General features: G+C 44.4%; 10 protein-coding genes across 10 annotated transcripts; 4 read left to right on the top strand and 6 right to left on the bottom strand.

The window, feature by feature from the left end:
- Positions 1 to 521: 521 nt before the first annotated feature.
- GLAREA_03276 (uncharacterized protein) lies at positions 522 to 1,657 on the bottom strand (the record flags this gene model as incomplete). Its single annotated transcript, XM_008088360.1, has 3 exons — positions 522 to 977; positions 1,046 to 1,139; positions 1,194 to 1,657. The coding sequence occupies 3 exons, from the start codon at positions 1,655 to 1,657 to the stop codon at positions 522 to 524; spliced, it is 1,014 nt and encodes a 337-aa protein (XP_008086551.1).
- Positions 1,658 to 2,015: 358 nt separating this feature from the next.
- On the top strand, positions 2,016 to 3,829 carry GLAREA_03275 (uncharacterized protein; the record flags this gene model as incomplete). Its single annotated transcript, XM_008088359.1, has 3 exons — positions 2,016 to 2,399; positions 2,467 to 3,387; positions 3,446 to 3,829. 3 exons carry the CDS (start codon positions 2,016 to 2,018, stop codon positions 3,827 to 3,829), a joined length of 1,689 nt encoding a protein of 562 aa, XP_008086550.1.
- Positions 3,830 to 4,466: 637 nt separating this feature from the next.
- Positions 4,467 to 5,600, bottom strand: GLAREA_03274 (uncharacterized protein; the record flags this gene model as incomplete). Its single annotated transcript, XM_008088358.1, has 4 exons — positions 4,467 to 4,610; positions 4,661 to 5,021; positions 5,067 to 5,538; positions 5,591 to 5,600. The coding sequence occupies 4 exons, from the start codon at positions 5,598 to 5,600 to the stop codon at positions 4,467 to 4,469; spliced, it is 987 nt and encodes a 328-aa protein (XP_008086549.1).
- A 67-nt stretch (positions 5,601 to 5,667) lies between these two features.
- On the top strand, positions 5,668 to 5,958 carry GLAREA_03273 (uncharacterized protein; the record flags this gene model as incomplete). The annotated part of the gene is made up of 1 exon (XM_008088357.1): positions 5,668 to 5,958. One exon carries the CDS (start codon positions 5,668 to 5,670, stop codon positions 5,956 to 5,958), a length of 291 nt encoding a protein of 96 aa, XP_008086548.1.
- A 1,173-nt stretch (positions 5,959 to 7,131) lies between these two features.
- On the bottom strand, positions 7,132 to 7,488 carry GLAREA_03272 (stress-induced bacterial acidophilic repeat-containing protein; the record flags this gene model as incomplete). Its single annotated transcript, XM_008088356.1, has 1 exon — positions 7,132 to 7,488. One exon carries the CDS (start codon positions 7,486 to 7,488, stop codon positions 7,132 to 7,134), a length of 357 nt encoding a protein of 118 aa, XP_008086547.1.
- A 409-nt stretch (positions 7,489 to 7,897) lies between these two features.
- GLAREA_03271 (Mss4-like protein) lies at positions 7,898 to 8,327 on the bottom strand (the record flags this gene model as incomplete). The annotated part of the gene is made up of 3 exons (XM_008088355.1): positions 7,898 to 7,929; positions 7,979 to 8,099; positions 8,148 to 8,327. The coding sequence occupies 3 exons, from the start codon at positions 8,325 to 8,327 to the stop codon at positions 7,898 to 7,900; spliced, it is 333 nt and encodes a 110-aa protein (XP_008086546.1).
- Positions 8,328 to 9,578: 1,251 nt separating this feature from the next.
- On the top strand, positions 9,579 to 10,275 carry GLAREA_03270 (uncharacterized protein; the record flags this gene model as incomplete). The annotated part of the gene is made up of 2 exons (XM_008088354.1): positions 9,579 to 9,899; positions 9,949 to 10,275. 2 exons carry the CDS (start codon positions 9,579 to 9,581, stop codon positions 10,273 to 10,275), a joined length of 648 nt encoding a protein of 215 aa, XP_008086545.1.
- A 271-nt stretch (positions 10,276 to 10,546) lies between these two features.
- GLAREA_03269 (NAD(P)-binding Rossmann-fold containing protein) lies at positions 10,547 to 11,744 on the bottom strand (the record flags this gene model as incomplete). The annotated part of the gene is made up of 4 exons (XM_008088353.1): positions 10,547 to 10,778; positions 10,835 to 11,058; positions 11,112 to 11,223; positions 11,275 to 11,744. The coding sequence occupies 4 exons, from the start codon at positions 11,742 to 11,744 to the stop codon at positions 10,547 to 10,549; spliced, it is 1,038 nt and encodes a 345-aa protein (XP_008086544.1).
- Positions 11,745 to 12,108: 364 nt separating this feature from the next.
- Positions 12,109 to 14,075, bottom strand: GLAREA_03268 (Heme-dependent catalase-like protein; the record flags this gene model as incomplete). The annotated part of the gene is made up of 5 exons (XM_008088352.1): positions 12,109 to 12,840; positions 12,893 to 13,375; positions 13,424 to 13,585; positions 13,641 to 13,714; positions 13,769 to 14,075. 5 exons carry the CDS (start codon positions 14,073 to 14,075, stop codon positions 12,109 to 12,111), a joined length of 1,758 nt encoding a protein of 585 aa, XP_008086543.1.
- Positions 14,076 to 17,292: 3,217 nt separating this feature from the next.
- GLAREA_03267 (Metallo-dependent phosphatase) lies at positions 17,293 to 18,013 on the top strand (the record flags this gene model as incomplete). Its single annotated transcript, XM_008088351.1, has 3 exons — positions 17,293 to 17,364; positions 17,423 to 17,836; positions 17,900 to 18,013. The coding sequence occupies 3 exons, from the start codon at positions 17,293 to 17,295 to the stop codon at positions 18,011 to 18,013; spliced, it is 600 nt and encodes a 199-aa protein (XP_008086542.1).
- Positions 18,014 to 18,218: the final 205 nt, after the last annotated feature.

Here is an 18,218-nt window from a genome sequence, read left to right as displayed (position 1 = left end):
CATATTTTTCGGTTCCTGGACCTCACTAAGCTCTGCCAGATCTTTGGTGTTGACAAGCTATATCTTAATCTCTTTCAGTTTCTGAAAGTCTGCCACTTACTCCTATGACTCTATAAGGCTTAAATCGAGAATCAATTCCAAGAAAGCTGGATCCGATTTTATTAAGGATAATCACATGTCTCATTAGACAACCTCGTAATCAGTTGGCTAAGGCGAACGGCAGGATGGAAATTGTTATCGGTCACGTCGATTTAGGGATATTCTGAGAACATGTCTCTTTGTATGTATTCCGAGTTCAAAGTTGGATTGGGAAGAGACACAGCGTTGAAAGTTGTTGCTTGGCAAAAAGCCTTGGATCTTGAACCTTGAAAGGCCCTCCTAGATTTCTCTAACCTTGAGATAATGGGAAATTCATTATAGGATTTTTGAATGCCATGAAAACATCCCAGTCAAATATGATTGACTCCTAAAAATTCCTAATCTTGAGGTAGTCGAAACCTGAATAGCCTTCTTGAATATTCCTAACCGTTGCGTGCTAGGAGAGCGTCCTTCCTCCATGCCATTAAAACATCCCAGTTCAATGTGGAACCTGTCCCATCTGACTCTGCAAACTCATGGATGTACATATACTCCTCGTGGGTATCCAGGAAGGAGTCGTCAATATAGCTTAATCGCTTCGTGAATGGACGGATTAACATCTCAAAGTCCTCCCAAAAACAGCGAAACACGCTTCCGCAGTCTGGCGAGTGGCTAAGGCCAAGTCTAGAAATCTTGTTGCCTGGTGCTCTGCCGGCTAGGAAGAGTAAACGATATAAGGTGGTATACATATTGACCTTGTCAAGGGTGTGGTAACGGTTGGCAACGTTGGCGTCCCGAAATTGGTTGTATCGAGCCACACGGGAGTGAGGTTCCCCGTGCTCAAAGCCACTGATGTATATGGTCCTCAGCTCAGGAAGAAGCGGAGAGGATATTGAAAGCTGTTATTCTTGTTAGCACTGTTGCAGTAGTAGTCTCCCAGTTCATGTGTAGTAACGTGCGTTCTTACATTTGGTGAACTTGGATATATGCCATCAAGGAGGTTGTCAAACACGAACCCGAACTCATCACCAATAGCTTCACTGGTTCTACACTTCCAGCTTCTAAAATAATATCAGCTCAGAATGACCAGCATGCCAGAAATGAATATAACATACTCTTTGCGGAACAGAAGCTGACGAATATTCTGTGTCATCATGGGTGGAAGGTCTGTTCGCAAGTTCACTACCAAGGAAAACGCATCTCGAGTGAAATCGTTAAATTGACCCATCTCGTTAATAAGACCCCAAAACATAGTCACGAACATCGAGTTTCGAATCCGGTATTTGCGATAGTCCTGCCAGATCCAGAACACAGCCTCCATAGCTTTCTCAAAAGGACATGGTCTGATTAACGCCAAACAACCTTCTTCTGAGAGTCCCTTCCAGCCGCGAGGTCGACATGTCAGTTCTGCGGAGTGCGTCGATGTGTTGTTTGTGCTCCTGTGGACTTCTTCGGCGAAATTGGAGAGGATATATGGGTAGAGGGCGGAAATTATTTCTGTGGGCAGCTTTTGGAGAGGGAATGATTTTGCCATGGGCTGAGATGTTGATGCTGCGGTGTGAGGTTGCGGCGTGGCCATTCTTGTGGAATGAGGGGTGTTGAAGAAGTTGTTCAGAGATCCCTTCGTGAAATGGAAGGAGGAAGACGTCCTTTTGAATTGATAAGTTCCAGAATATCCACTAACGGTGAGTCACGTACTTATTTCTGTCCAGGGGTCGGGTATCAAGGACTAGTGTGGTGAATTTGGTGAATTTGATAATTGTTGTTTTCCTGCAGTTGCCTTGAGCTCCGGCCATCATTGGCTTCAACTTCACGTGTTGAAAGCCTCTCCAGTTTTTGACATCACAACACTTGCCTCATTACAACCTTGTTTTTTAATCATACACTGTTCGAATTATGCTTCTGGGTACACTCGACATAGATTTCGTTCTGACAAAATGACAATGGATAGTTCCGTGTCTGAATTTGCGAGCGCCAGTACATGTCCAGGCTTGAATGGACAGCATACACGACTCGAGAAGAATCAACAACCAAAGCTTACCGGTGAGGAGCAAAACCAGCGGGAAGAGCAGAACAATGTGCATGCAACTACACAAGACCTTTTTGCGCAAATACTCGACACCGTACGATGCGAAGCCGCAAGAAGTGCCAAGTTACAAGTAGAGATCCGGGACGAGATAACTGGCATTCAAGAAGAAACAGCAGGCAACTCCGCAGAACTACTTGTCGTGAAGCAAGTACTAAACGAAATACGACAATCATTGAGCGCTCATGTTCGAGCCTCCGACAATGACTACTCCTCGCTCGCCGGACAAGCAAAGGTAAATAGGCGCACTTCTTCTACCTACGTCGTTCTTGCGATTGTCAGTCACTAATCGAGTCACGTAGGCAGTTGAGAGTCGAATACTATCATTACAGTCTTCTGTCGAATCGCAACGGACACTCATAGAAAGTTATCATAGTAAACTTACTCTATCGCCGGAAAACAACGACACTCTACCAAGCAAGATCTGTGACCTTCTTGGTGTCGAAGATCTTGGGAAGCAAACCAATACTAAAGATTCTTCTGGGTCGACACGCAATCTTCACGAAATAGACAACTTTGTTGATCAACAAGAAGGAACTGCAAATCATTCAGTGACAAGTTCCCGCTTTGCAATTTCTCAACCCGAATTCGCTAGTTGTCATGCCGTCAGTATGTTGCCTGACCCTCCTTCAACGCCGGATACTGCGGTCCCTAGCTTGTCTAAAGAACAAACCTCTGCATCGAATCGAAGGAATGGGGTCGGACGTGATCCATCACCAATACTCGGGGACGTGGAACACTGTGACAAAAGAACAATCAACTACAACAAAAGATTTAGATCCAGTCATATCATAACACCCCCTTCTAGGAGGCTTAGAAGTCACAGAGATGCATTCCCAAAGCGTAGATTTGCCAAGATCATGGACAATTCGAACGTTTCAGGCATGGAATCAATTGCGCCAACACTGCCCTCTTCACATACCATTTTCGATACCCCAGGCTACAATGTTCATAATGAATTCGAGGAGGATTTTCAAGAAATGGAGAAAGATAAACAGGAAGAAAAAGAAAATCTCAGAGTCCACCATACCACTATTCCACGCGACCTTTCAAGGAGGCCGAACAGCGATCGACATGAAGATATTCCTCGTGTTCACCAAATGTCGTCTATCCAAGGAACAAATCGTTCTGAGCAAAATTCAGATTCAACCCATACATTCGGGAAAGACTTTACACTGCCAAAATATCCGATAATCGAGACGAAAGCTGCTACGCCGAAACAAGTAAGCATTCAAACCCCATCCCGCGCATAGTCAAATCCTAACTAACTCCTCTCCACAGCACCCCCTCGGCTGGAGCTACTACTCGATAGGCTTCAGACCCGTCATTCCTGCATATAACGCCGGGCAGCAAACCTCTGACTACGAAAAGCTCTGCCGCCCGGAGTTACGAGAAAGTCCTATCCCACCATCAGTCCAGAGAAAGATACACGAATTGGATATGAAGAAGCATAGCGATCATCGATTTGTTTCCAGGGCGATGAAAACTTGTTGGATGTCGCACAACTTTCCCGTTGCAGGGTTTGAAGGGGAGAATGAGTATATTGGGGAGGATGAGTGTAGGATGTGTGAATTTCGTAGGCAGGAGCTGGGTGAGGAAACTTTTTGTTTCCGTTTTACGGGGACGAAGATGATTTGGGGGTTTAATAGAGGGGATATGAAGTAAGAATTGAGTGATGAAGGGAATAGAACTAAGGTGTATAAGGTGTAGTAAGAGATAGCTTGTGGAGCATAGCTGTGCTTGAAAAAGATCTGGTGCTTTCTGTAAGAGTCAACGCAATACTAGATAGAATACATTAGATTATATACGGTTAATTAACTGTTCACATAAATCACACTTTTGACGGCTATAATTATAAATCATGATAGCAGGTGTCATACCTTTGAAGCAAGTCAATTTTCAAAGCGACACATTAGGATCTTTTTGCGGCTTTGCCGAAATTTTTTTTTAAGCGTATAAACCAAATATCAATTGACTAACTTTTGAGGATGTGTGTAAAGTAATTCTGAAGTGATATCAGATGATCTCTATTTCAGGTTGCCCGTCTGGCATGTCGAAAGTGGAAGTGTATGGGATATTTCTCCAGTGATATCAAAGAGCTTTCCTTTCAGGTTGCCTATAAGGCATGTCGAAAGCGGAAAACAACGAAGCAATCCTTCCTCAAATCCGTCAAATCTTCTCACTGAATTTTGGTAATAGGTTGATCCATATTGTCCTCCACTTGACTCTCGAAACGCCACTGACTAAGTAATATACGCATGTGTAGCATGCATCTCTTCCATGTCAAGTGTGTATGTATCGTTTAAGGTATTGGCCTACCATCACAAAGTCCATCCCAGCCCTTCATATTTCTGGGATGAATATTCGCGCAGTGGTCCTCGAAATTCTCCGCATTCGTCGGCGAAACGAGTGGGTGGCTAGAAAGACCTCTCCAAACATCGGTTAACTGAAGTTTTCATTAGCTACGTGTTTTAAAATTCGTGAATGATGGCATACCTGTCTGCCAATTACTGTGTTAGAACGAACTTGTCCACCATTCCAAGTAGTCCCTGCTTTCACGTCGTGGTCGATGACAAGCCTGAAGCAAGCTTCGAGAAGTACCACCAAGCGCATCTTAAAATTTTCTCTCCCGTTCTCCCTCACAACTAGTAGATCTGGGTCTTCGAGAAGTCCTGTTTGATAGTACCATTGCACGATCAAGTTTTGTCCAACGCATTGCACCATCCACCAAAGAACCACCCACTCATTGTCATCGATAAAGGCACGGATAGCTTCAATTCGAAGTTCTGTAGTGTCAAATGGGATGCCTTGTTTCTGCTCGTTTTCTGGGAAGAAGCCGATCTGGAACAAAATCCATCTACTCGGGTTAGCAAATAAAAGCAATCAGAGAATGGTCCTTCACCTCATGATTGGAAGCGCTCCGAAAGTTATAATCGCCTCTCGCATATTCGTGTCTGCCTTATTGCATAGTCCTCTGATATTACTTTGTAGGGGCTGTCCATTTGGTGAGGCCTCTCTCAATATAAGTGGCAGTTCCTTTTCCACATCACTTCTGCCAGCGAGTGGGCCATGGAAGAAAATTGTCGGCCTCAAGTGCCTTCGTTGATGACTCTCTTGGTTGATAAGCGCCCAAGGCGACGCCTTCAAATATCGAGAGCTTGTGTAGCTGAGAGCAGACTCATGCCGAATTATCTCATTCTGTTTGTGGCACACACGTAGAGGCACATATGGCTCGCCTAGATGTGGAAGCAGAATACGCTGCGAGAATTTTTTATCTGCCTTATCGATGAAGGAGTCTGTAAAAACTCTCTTTTCGTTTTGACTATTCCATTTCTCAATAGCAGTCTTCAACCGCAGCCGATCTACGGAATCATCTGGTAGAAGGTGAGTACGTCGATCTCCAATGAAACGAAGGTTATGACAAACCACAGAACATATTGATCTTCTCTTCGGTGGCGGGATGCCTGAGACAATTGTTGAAGAATTTATCAAATTCAAGGAATATGACTCGAGATATTGGTTGGAGGAGGCTTGACAGAGTTGAGGGTTTGAAGGAAAATCTGAAGTGGAAAGATCCTCAAGAGGCTTACATAGCAGTTGAGATATTAAGCGAGGTGGCCTGGTCAATCGAATGGTCTCCACCGGGGGGTCCCTTAGTTTTGAGGCGTAAATCAATATCTGCGCCAGTAGAATTTCAGTTGAAGCTGAGCGGTAGGAAGAAAGCTGAAGCCTTGGTGTTCGTAGGAAGCATTTGCGTTGTCCAGTGTAGATCGCAGGATTCTTCTTTACGATGATACGAGGAAGCGAGCGTTCGATACTCAAGCGCTCTTCATTCTCAACGGTTGTAGTTCTTCCTGGATCTTATACAAGCGTTTCAATAACATGAAGAATGTTTGTTGTTCTTGAAAACGGAAGTGAGGTAGTCCTTTGAACCTACCCCGCTTCATATCAGCGAGCGTTACTATTGTAGTGAATCTGGTGGAATTTTGAAAATCTGCTTACCGAGCTTGTTTTCTTTTCACAATGACCTGAGTAATTCTGGAAAGGACTTCACTTTTCCAATATCCTTGGTGACTGTAGTACAGCCTTGGTCGAAGCTTTCTGAACATACTTTTTCTTACAAGAAGTCTACTTTTCCTCAGAAGACCAGGAAAGGAAAGAGCCGAATTGGATATTTAAGTTGTATTAAATTTGCTAGAAACTTTTAAAACCCTTTGTCAACTGACTGTTGTTACCCTGAATAATTTGTCGACGTACATTTTGTCAACCACAACCATTACAGTGACTTAAGCGACCAGAACCTGCTAGTTTGTGAGGGATGCCATATAAATCAAGGTGCGATGAACTAAAGTCTTGTAGAACACCAAACTACATCTTCGAAAGCTCAGCGGCACACGCGGTTCTGACATTGCGGGTATCATAGAAACAGATGATAGAGGACTGTAAGTTGTCAGCATCCGGCATCAAGTGTTGGCATCTCTGGAATCGTCACATTGCCAAATTTAGCTCAACTAGAAGCCGTGGATTCACTTGATATGAAACAGAAAGATAGCATTCGTAATGACTGTTGGTGGCCCTTGACCAACAACGACAAGTGATAATATCGCATTAAGCCAGGAACGTTTTCGACAACTCTTTAGAGAATCGTGTATGCAAACTACACAGAGCTGATTCTCAGAGGGACTTTGATGTAAATTTCTTCTTGCCTTAATACCGACACTGCAAACTCAGGAGATTTCTTGAGCGCTTCAAGACACATTGTCACGATGAAGAGTCGTCACGCGGCGTTCTTCCCAAATTTGGGAAAATCAAAATCGAAAGACACGCAGAAGAAGAAGTGGGTGCCATGTAGTTTGAGAGTTTCATTTCCATTGTCCCATATTATACAAGTAAAATCAGGTCCAGCCTTCACTCCAAACCATCTCATCCCTCATACACAGACTCAGATCAAAACTCATCGAAGACCCTTAACTAGACTTCCCTCCCTTACTCGCAATCGCCTGCACCTCCTCCTTTGGTCTATTCGCAAAATTTCCTGGGTTCGTGTTTCCGGTCGACGATGATGTCGTATCATCTGAGCCACCCGAACCTCCTCCACCTCCATGGCTAGCCTTTCCTCCCTTGCTTGCAATAGCTTGAACCTCCTCCGTGGGTCTGTTGGCAAAGTTTCCTGGGTTGGTGTTGCCGGTTGAGGATGAGGTTGTGTCGTCAGAACCACCAGAGCTACCACCGCCGCCGCCGTGGCTGGCTTTTCCGCCCTTGCTGGCGATTGCCTGGACCTCCTCCTTGGGTCTGTTGGCGAAGTTTCCTGGGTTGTCTGACATGATGATGTTGTTTTGTGTGAGAAGGTTTCTGGTTTGTTTTGAAGTGAGGTTCAAAGTTTTGTGGTTTGAAGTTTTGAGGATGTGTTTGTTTACCAAATGATGGATCTTCTTGGGAGGTGGTCGACTTTATAAGTGAGGTACTGGGACAAAACCAGTTGATATCCCTACGCGATGACGTATGACGGAAGTTCCAAGTCGTAAATAAGAAATTATACAAAAGGATAATGAAATCAGGGGCATTAAGTTTATGACATAATTTATGGTAACACATAGACCGTGTAAGGCACCAGTGAATTGTTTTCAAAAGTGCATCATTTCGTGCTTTGGTTTGGAAGATTTTATTGGTTCCCCTTGAGTGGGGACTTTCAGGCTACTTATTCAAACCCCAACCCTCACGATAGCCTCCCTTCTACTCCTGGATCTTTTGCTTGTGAAATATATCTATGACATGAAATTAATTATCAGTCAAAACATACAGCTGGACGCTTACCAGGGATTTCGGGCATCCACTCATTTCGATATCTGCAGAAGAACTCCCCTTTTGGATCCAACCCCTCAGAGTTGTCAATGGTGCCATACATCACATATCTGAAATCATTCTTCGCTTGTTCCTATTCCCGTTAGCATATAATAGCCGCTATGTTTCAATAACAACGAACTCCATATTCCAAAATTCCACCACCGCACTCACTACAGAACTCCCGATGCAGCAAGCTACCTGAGCCATTATCTGCTTCATGGACCTTGGGAGTCCCTTGGGTAATATTGAATGCCGAAGCCGGGATCTTAGTAGTTAATCCATAATTCGTCCCAAAGAATTTCTGGATGGAATCAGCCATCAAGGTGTCTCAGTCTGAGTGGTGGGTGGAAAGATACCTTGCAGTTATGGCAGTGACAAAGAGATGTCCGGGCGTCCTCGGGTTTGACGTCGAATTCAAACTTGATTGCTCGACAGTAGCAAGAGCCGGTGTAGAGCATAGTGATTTGCGTTGGTCTGAGAAATGCTTCCGCGGAAAAGATGTGAGAATGTGATCACTTCACTGCAGAAAAGACGTGAAGTTCTGGTAAGCAGAGAGCTCGATTCATTTTCTTTGTATCTAACATGATATCACTTGAATTCCGATTTTAAACAACTGTGACGTTGACTGGTAATTTGTGTTCTCGGGCTCTTGCATTTGTCTAGAGCCGAACTTCAAGTGCCTGTGATCATTTAGTGACATGCTGTGAATTACTTGCATGATATAGGCCATCACAGCACTAACCAAACAAGGCGAATTAATGTATGTTTAAAGTCAGACATTATAGAAATGAATGATTTAATGCTTACCAGCACCGAAGTAAATGCACGGTGCAAGCCAGCGGAGAAGCGTCCGGCAACGCTTTGACCTTGAACATGGAATTCTGAAGGATGTTTATGGTAAAGATGCTCGTAAGCTTACGTCAATAACAACACCATCAGTTGGAGCGTATATTGCGTACTTTCATTTTATTACTTTCCATGCTCTGTTTGGTAAGCCAGGAAACCGGCTTCAACCAAATGCCTTAGACTTCGCTCTTGTCTGTGGTGAAAATCCGTGAAAAGTAAACATATGACTCAAACAAATTCCGATTGGATTATGCATATAACAAGTATATTTTCTTGTACGACGGCTGATCATATGCTACAATATTGATGTAAATAGTATGAGGTCGTCGTCTTCAAACAAGGAAACGAGCCTACCGACGTCACGCCAAATGCCCCCCTTTTCGCTTAGCGTTCCCCGCATCCTGGGCATACGAGGGAACTCTCTCCTACCAATGAAAGCGCTTTTGTTTTCAAATAACAAAACAGTGTCCGAGCTCTTGACAATTAAGGATAAGAACAAAACTGTCATCCCGTTCCTGCATTAAGGAGAAAACATCCCGCCAATAGCTCTCCGCTTATTTGCAAACACGTTTTATCACATACGGTCTGGAATTAAGAATGAGGTATTGCAGAAGCAACGAAATAAATATGAAGAAGAGGTTACACGATACCGTAACCTCCAATAAGACGATTTCACCTCTCTATAAGTAGCTTCGTAGTCAAGCCAGAGTGGCCACCATCCGAAATGTCTATCCTCATGAAAATCCCCTTCTCAGCAAGACAACCGGCAATCCATACACTTAAGCGAACTTTCTTCACGACAAGACCTGCAATGTCTAGAATCTCAGAGGTGATCAAGAAGGATCATGCGGAGCTCAAGGAGTATGCTGATAATATCCGCAATGCGAGGGATGATGAGACCAAGGTTCGCTGGCAGAATCAGTTCACGTGGGAGCTCGCTCGACACTCTATTGGGGAGGAATTGGTAGTCTATCCTGCGTTTCAGAAGCATTTGGGAGGACAGGGAAATCTCATGGCTGAGAAGGATCGTGCTGAACATCAATCGGTACGTGCCAACCATTCGAACTTTTAAACAATGCTCACGAATTGGACAGGTGAAGGAAGCCTTAAACACTTTCCAAAAGCTCACACCTTCAGATTCGGAATTCTTTCCAACTCTCGATGCTCTGATGAAAGATCTCACGGAGCATATGAAGGAGGAGGAGAATGATGATCTTCCTGCCCTTGAGACCGCACTTTCAGAGGATGACAGCGAGGCTCTGGCGGGGTCGTTTGGCCGTACCAAGCACTTTGTTCCTACGAGAAGCCATCCGATGGCTCCGGCCAGGCCACCGTTTGAGACTGTGGTGGGATTGATGACGGCGCCGATTGATAAGTTGGGTGACATGTTTAGGAAGTTTCCAGAGGAGAAGAAGAACTAGATGTTGTACATTTGGTGAAGTTGAGGGTTGAATAGTACCAGGTTGTGTAGTTTGGAATAGATCGTGAATTAAAATGGAGATCTAAGAAAACCTTTTGAGTTTAATGATTCTATTAACTCTCATCACTCGAATTTTCTAGCTAGTAAAGTGTCACAAAAGAAATCACCGATACCACCGTTTGACTGATCATAGAATCATGTGAGATATTCAATTTTGTTTACTCCTACAAACCCCCCAGAAAACCTAAAATGATCCCATTTTCTCAAACCTCTCATTTCTTCTGCTTCCTCTTCTTATTAGGATGTTCAGCTCTAAACTCCTCTGCATAGATTTTGAACCATTCCACCGGCTCCTGTGGATGTTGACCAGTCACATCATGGAAAGCGAGCGTGGAAATGTAATTAGTCTTTCCTTCACGAACCAAGGAGTAATATTCCAGTAGATATTCGATTTCGGAGGAGTCAGACTCTGCTTGTTGTTGGAGGACTTTCTTGGCTTCGTGCCTAATGAATTTTGTCAGCAGGTACAGGAGGAAGAGATTTCGGGGGAATGCACGTACTCGGAGATATTTTCAAAACTCAGGTTTTCACCTAAGGCTTGATGTGCCGCTTCTGCGAGCTCTTTGCCAGCAGCCAGCATAGGACCTGAATATATCAGTTTTAGAATGAAAGTGTGACAGAAATGAGACATGCCTGTAAGTACGATGAGCTGCCCACGATGTTTGTCGTCAAATCCGTGTGCGCCTTTTCCGGAGCAAACATGTGCTGCCACAAGTGCGACATCCTATAAACATTATGTCAGGTAGGAACTTCGAAATATGCACATTAAAAACTTACACCAAGAGCCACTGGAGCGAACTTGTGTGTCTCCCCAACTGGCAGAGGTATGACAGATTCCTTCTTTACCTGAGGTCCATATACCAGCAGATTCTCCATGTAAAAGCCAGCACTGGTAACGTTAGATTCCCTTTCAACCGCAAATTTTAGCATAAGAACTCACCGAATAACGACAGGAGAATGACCAAGCGGCGTACTCGGATCACCCTTCGCCGCCAAAACCAAATTCTCAATCTCAATAAATTCTCTCAACCTTGGCTGTTTCTTCATATCCGCCAGATCAGCCCCAGCAGAACTCAGTAGACAAACATTCTGCACTCCCGCTTTCTTCGCCGCGGTGACAAGTTCCACTGTGATCTGGTACTTCTCCTTGTGCGCTGGCGGGATCAAGCAGATCGTATCTGCGCCGGTGCTTTTGAGAATCTGGACGACTTTCTTCTCGGTGCCGGGAACGTGATGCACGATTTCTGCGCCAAGTTTCTTGAGGTCTTTGCATTTTTGAGATTCGGGGTCGAGGGCGAGACCGATGATTGAGTCGATTTTGTTGGTGAAGTCGGGGTTGGTGAGGAGGAGTTCTGCTATTAGGAAGCCGGTTTGGCCGTCTACGGCTGTGATGCAAAGTTTTCGAGACATTTTAGTTGTAGAGTATGATTTTGGAATTTTGATTTGGTTTTAAATGAAAGTCGGAAGACTACATATATGTACATGTTCAATATTTGGTAACTCCATTTCTACCTTTCGTCATGATCAGGGGAACGAAGAGGTCATGGCTGTTGCTTCGGTTTGTACGACCGAGCCACAGGATCATCCCGCAAATTGCCAACCGAATGTAGGGTGCCTGACTACGATCTCCAGGAGCTGGCACTAATTATGCATAATACCGGTGGTTTATTCACGGATCTGAAAGACATACATCCGAGGTGTAACAGTGAATTGAATTAACTACATATGGCTAGACTATATGACCCAATAACTCCAACATCATCATAATATTCATTCAAACGTTGTAAATGGGCATGTCCGGATTGAAACCAACGAGCCTCTCTGAAGCCTGGCTTGGCCGGAACTTTGCCTCCTTCCCTGCAAGCTCGGCTCCCTTGGCCTTGTTCTGGACTTCCACGAACTGGAAATCCCTTGCTGCTTCTGGAAGTCCATCATAAACCGCCTGGGAGTATGATGGATCGATGTTCCAGAGCTGAGCGAGGTATCCGATCTTGATGACATTGGTATCGACGAATCGAAGCATGTTAGAAGTGTTGTAATGTAAGTTCGTTCTTTGCTGCTCTGACATGACTTTCTGGTACAGATCTCTCGCTTGATCGTAGTCGGAAAGCTTGCCCTCGTGGTGGTAATGACTCTTACGAGACACAATGTTGTCGGAAACCATATATGGCGCCTCAGCAGTGTCTGGACGGAACTTGTGCTTGAAAGAGTTGGGCGCGTATTGTGGATTGCCTCCGTGATTTGCATCGTTGCGAGTTGCTCCGTCAAAGTTAAGCGAACTTAGAGATCCAGACATAAAAGGGCAGTTTACGGGGACTTGGTGGAGATTGACACCAATACGGTGGTATTGAGCATCTCGGTAGAAGAACATACGGAATTGCAGCAATGGGTCGGGACTGTCCTCAATTCCTGGTACCATACTTCCGGGTGAGAATGCAGCTTGCTCAACGTCACGGTGGAAGTTCTCGGGGTTCTTGTTCAGAACGAGTCTTCCAAATTCGTGCATCTGTTGCATTGTTAGCATTCGATTTGGCTGAAGAGAGATTTTAAATACGCACTGGGAACTGGGATCTTGGCCAGACTTTGGTAACATCAAATGGATCAAATCCTAGAGTGTTTGGGTCTGCCTCGTGAGGTTGCATGATTTGCACGCTAGCTGTCCACTCAACCTCTTCTCCCTTCTCCAAACCATCCCATAGCTCACGCTTGGAGTAATCCGGGTCTTGACCACTAAGTTTGATAGCCTCGTCGGCTGTGAACTGGTGTTGGCCGTGTTTGGCAAGGAAATGATACTTGATGTAAACAAACTTTCCCTCTTTGTTGACCCACTTGAAGGTGTGGCAACCATATCCGTGGTTGTTGCGCCATCCTTTAGGGGTCCCGTGATCACTGAAGAACATCATGCCTGCATGATTGGCCTCAGGAGTTAGAGCAAGCAGATCAAAGAGCGAGTTGTAATCAAGTAAGAAGTTCTTTGGGTTCCGGGATTGTGAGCGGATGACATCTGGACCTTGAATTGGATCTCTGCAGAAGAAAACGGGCTATTATGCATTAGATAAAATCACAACATTAGAGGCAGAAGTTCTTACGAAGTTAAGTCCAACGATATCATAATTACCCTCGCCCGTGTAGAATTTGATGGCAAATCCACGTGGGTTACGGGCTAGATCTGGAAATTCGCGTCCAAGTGTAACAGTAGAAAATCGCATGAAAACTGGTGTCTTCACACCTTTGCCGCTGAGAAAATTGGCCTTTGTATTGTTAGATATATAGATTTAAACGAATGGATTTTGAAGTTTCTCTGACCTTGGTCAAATCTGATACATCTGCAGTCGTCTCAAAGTAACCAAAAGCACCACTACCACAAGGGTGCACCATTCCTATTTGCGTTAATATTTTATTTCAATATGAAACTTGTGACGTGTTCTACTTACTTTCCAGGTTTTTACTCCTGTTGAAGTGCTGTTGCTTCTGGAGCAAAAATGTGTCGCTAACTAGTGGCAGACCACCAACAGTTTTGCTGTGAGCTGGATCCGGGAACGGAATACCCTCATTGTTTGTGAAGTATGGGCCATCATCTTCGCGAATTCCACCACTCTGCACTCCAGAAACCTTTGCAATAATTTTGGCAGGACCGTCATTAGCATTCTGGAAGAGTGATGCACGCTGCATTGGCCGAGGGTCACCACCAGCGGCGCCAATGGTTTGCTGGATAGCTTGGAGTGGGTGAATGTCAGCCATTTTGAAGACTGTAAATTGCGAAGAAGACGGATAAGGGGAATCAATAGACACGATCGGATTTTAATTGGAATATCTCAACTTAAAGTACATGAACGTTTTCGATTTGGAGATGACGTTGACGTGCACGTTCCAGTGAGTGATATGCCGGCCTATGAGTACGCAACCAACCACGAAGATTCTATATCTGTACCACTTGATGCAATTCAAAACAGCTAGTTCTCCGAAACTGTAACCTTGTCTATGGTTACAGCACCAAGAGTTTACTGATGTGAAACTTGCCGAAATCTGATAAGACTAAGGCGCATGTACGGCATCAAGAATGCGGTGTAAAACTCAACGATTTTTGACCGCAAATTTGAAATTCGTTGATTGAAAAGAGGTTAGACTGGAAACATCAGTCATGGTTCATAATGATTGAATCACTATTAGTGATAAATAAGTAGGTCTCACCGCTGAATTGGGAATCCATAATACAGGAAAAGGACTATTTCATCCGTCTCGGTACAATAATACCATACCTCCCATCCCACTTATTTTCCTACCGGCCACTTGATCCTTCTGAATTTATCAGCGTGGAGCTAAAGAGTATTGATTCAAGCAAGTAATCCTTGTGTTAAGAGCTGTTTGAGCGCAGACGCTTGGAGCATTCCCACTCTCACCGGGGCTACCACCACAAGTGGAATGGAATTCAGAACCGAGAACTTGTGAATCCCATCTGATATGCAAAGATCATCTACCCCAAGCTCTTTCCCCTCTTTTAGCTGATGCAAGTGTTTGTGTTAGGCTGCGGTTGAAATCCAGTCGTCAGAGTACAGCTCGCTTAATTGTTTGACACCCGGAGCAAAGGTCCGGTGTTAAGTCCGGAGCGAATCAGATTTCACATGACATCTGCATTTCTGTTCTGACTCTAAAGCATTTCTTATTCGTTGAATGATGAACTTTCCATTGGTAATGCATTGATCTATTGCGGTCGTTGAATGCTCCTCGCTCTATATGTATTCGATGCGAGGATATACTCTGTTGCTTTTTAGCTTTTCTAATGAAGAAAACCTTGAAAGCCAATACTGTACCTGTGTCGATTTAAATCATAAAACTTGAAAGTATTGCAAATTGTTGATAGCTTCCTCATCTATGTTAATAGCAAATGAGATCAGCAAAGAAGCATGCCTCTCAAAAACCTCTCATGACGTGTAAATAATCACGCAATTGAATGAGCATAAACTCAGGGGACAGGATTGAAACTAAACAGAAGATACAGTTTTTGAGGAACTTTCTGGAATTTAGAAGTAGAAATGACCTGTTAAAACACCTCTTAGATTCATGAATCAATTTGCTCTTTGCTCGATGGCGTTTTGTCAATCTATCACGTGCGCCCCAAGTGAATGAGGCCCAATAATAAGGACTTATGATGCCTTAATGCTCCAAATTTCTCCTTGTTTCCCCCTTTCTCGCAAATGAATGATATTTCACTGAGCCAATGTCCAAAATAGCCGGAAGTATGAAAGTGCTTGAATTTGGCGACCTATCACGACTCAAACGGTTTCATGTAAGCGAAAACACGTTGGTATAAGTAGATAATAGTAGTAATATTTACGAGTTACACCAACGTCGATTGATATAACCTATTGAAACTCCTTTGCACTTATTTTCTGAAGACTTAGTAAGATACTTGACAAGAGAAATTAGAAGCCATATCGTAGAAGAGAAGGAATCCACCACGAATCAAAATCAGAATTCTCAGCTGAAGTACTATACTACAGGGGTAATAAATCCGCCAAGCTTTCTGGTATTTTCTATTGTAAGCACCGCCTTAGCCAATGAAGTCATTTGGATATAAGGTATGGCCAATAGGACATACAGGTTACGGTCTCTGTGGAAACATCTTGGCGTAAGAAATACCGCTGCAGTATAGTATAACCTGATTATCCACCTCATCCAATAGCTAGTAACCTGTGCCTACCCAAACACGTGTCAAGAACGTATGTGATCAATTAGCGACATTTATTACATAATGGCGTGGGTGATTGATACGTGCGAATTCATAACATAATCAAATTAGCGAGTCGAGCCAAACTCTTTTTTTAGAAGACACTTAACAAGATCTAAACCTCAGGTCATCGTGGAGAGTGGTGACAGAATTCTTTGTGGACTTTCACCTAGCCATGGCGATAAGGAGGACATACAGCAACAAGGCTAAGAGAGGGAAAGTTTTACTCCTAGCAGATTTAGCTGTCGTTTCTCGCTTCACTGGTTCGTTCCGACAAGTTCGGGAGAACTCTAATAATCAAGCTGCTCACAGAGACAGCTGAACAATCTCATTCATAGCATCTCAAGAACCTAGAGCACAGCTCCAACCTCACAACCCAACCCCCGAAATTCAACCTCCAACGATCCCCCAGTTCCCTCCTCCTATCATTTCCTTGGTTACCACATCTCCCAATAAATACCCAAAAGATACACATTTCCCCAATCCAATCACCCACCCAATGTGATTAAGCATCTTTGATGGTCTAGTGGTTATGATTTCCGCTTGTCAAGAAACTGACAGAGCGCGGGAGACCGGGGTTCGATTCGTGAGTAAACACTGTGCAGTTGTGGTGGTGTGGACGATTACTAACGACGTGGTAGCCCGTCAGAGAGTTAATTTGTGACTTGATGAGTTCATGAGCTGAGAGACTTGATTTTTTTCTGTTTTGGGGAGTGTTTCGGGCGGTAACTGGCTGCCGTGTTTGAGAGACTCTTGTGTAATGTTTTTACAATTTTCTGTGATAGATTTGGCATACTCTCTAGGTCTCTTCTGGTAGTTACTTCGAGCTAAGGCTGCTAAGCGAGGTGCTCTCCTTTCTTTCCTTAATATCTCGCAGATGTGGTCCGACGACCTTTGACCTATTCAAGAATTCATGATACGGCAAGTAATGAAGGACTCGAAAGAATAGTTTTTAAAAAAATGAATTTCAACAATTCTGCAAAGACGAGGTCAAGACCAAATGGTGGGGGGGAGTTGGTGCCTGAGAGATTTGTAGATGCCTGACGAAGCTTGGATAGCTTCAACGTCTTGCGACGCCTGTGGCTGGGGAAGGTATTCGGTTTCTATTATACCACTGCACTTCAATTCCTACCTTTCCGCAGAATTCATGATACAATAATCCAGCCTGCCTACTGCCTGCTCAATCCATCTCCCCGCCATATCCGCACAACTCTCAATTCCCCTGCAATCATGACATCCCGCCTGGTCCTCGTAATTGGGGATCTCCATATTCCAGACCGAGCAATAGACATACCATTAAAGGTACCCCTTCTCCCAGCAAACTGATCTCTCAATTGCGCACTGACACACTCTCTCAAAGTTCAGAAAACTCCTAACACCCGGTAAAATCGGACAAACGCTCTGTCTAGGAAACCTCACAGACAAACCTACATACGACTACCTCCGCTCCATATCCCCCGACCTAAAGATCGTGAAAGGAAGGTTCGACGCCGACGCCACATCCTTACCACTCGCGCAAACGGTAACGCATGGGTCGCTAAAAATAGGGTTCTTGGAGGGGTTTAGCATGGTGGCTCCGATGGAGATGGATCTGATGCTGGCGGAAGCGAATAAGATGGATGTGGATGTGTTGTGTTGGGGCGGAACGCATAGATTTGATGCGTTTGAGTATGAGAATAAGTTTTTTGTGAATCCGGGGAGTGCGACGGGAGCGTTTACTACGGGGTGGGTGGGGGATGGAGAGGAGATGGTTCCGAGTTTTTGTTTGATGGATGTAAGTTGGCATATACATTCTGTTGGTAGAGATGGTCGGGCAGTGTGCTGATACGCGGTGTAGGTTCAGGGTTTGGGTTTAACGCTTTATGTCTACCAGTTACGGAAGGATGCGAATGGCGTTGAGAGTGTCAATGTGGAGAAGATTACATATACCAAGGTGGTGGGAAGTTCATGACGAGGTTATAATGGAAGGAGTTCTCGGAGTTGGAAGGCGGACAAGATCAAATGCGCGAAGCATGAGAGGTTTCTCCACGGCTTACACGAGCACTGGCAGGGAAAAATCGATAACGCAGCCTCGACGATGAAATCGAGACCAGCTAATATCCCGGTACTACGTGCTCACTACAGACTAAAGTAGCAGAGAGGATTCGAGTTATGAT

This window comes from Glarea lozoyensis, assembly GCF_000409485.1.
Source record: "Glarea lozoyensis ATCC 20868 chromosome Unknown GLAREA6, whole genome shotgun sequence".
Classification (NCBI taxonomy): Eukaryota; Fungi; Ascomycota; class Leotiomycetes; order Helotiales; family Helotiaceae; genus Glarea; species Glarea lozoyensis.
This window is presented reverse-complemented; position numbering and strand designations above follow the sequence as displayed.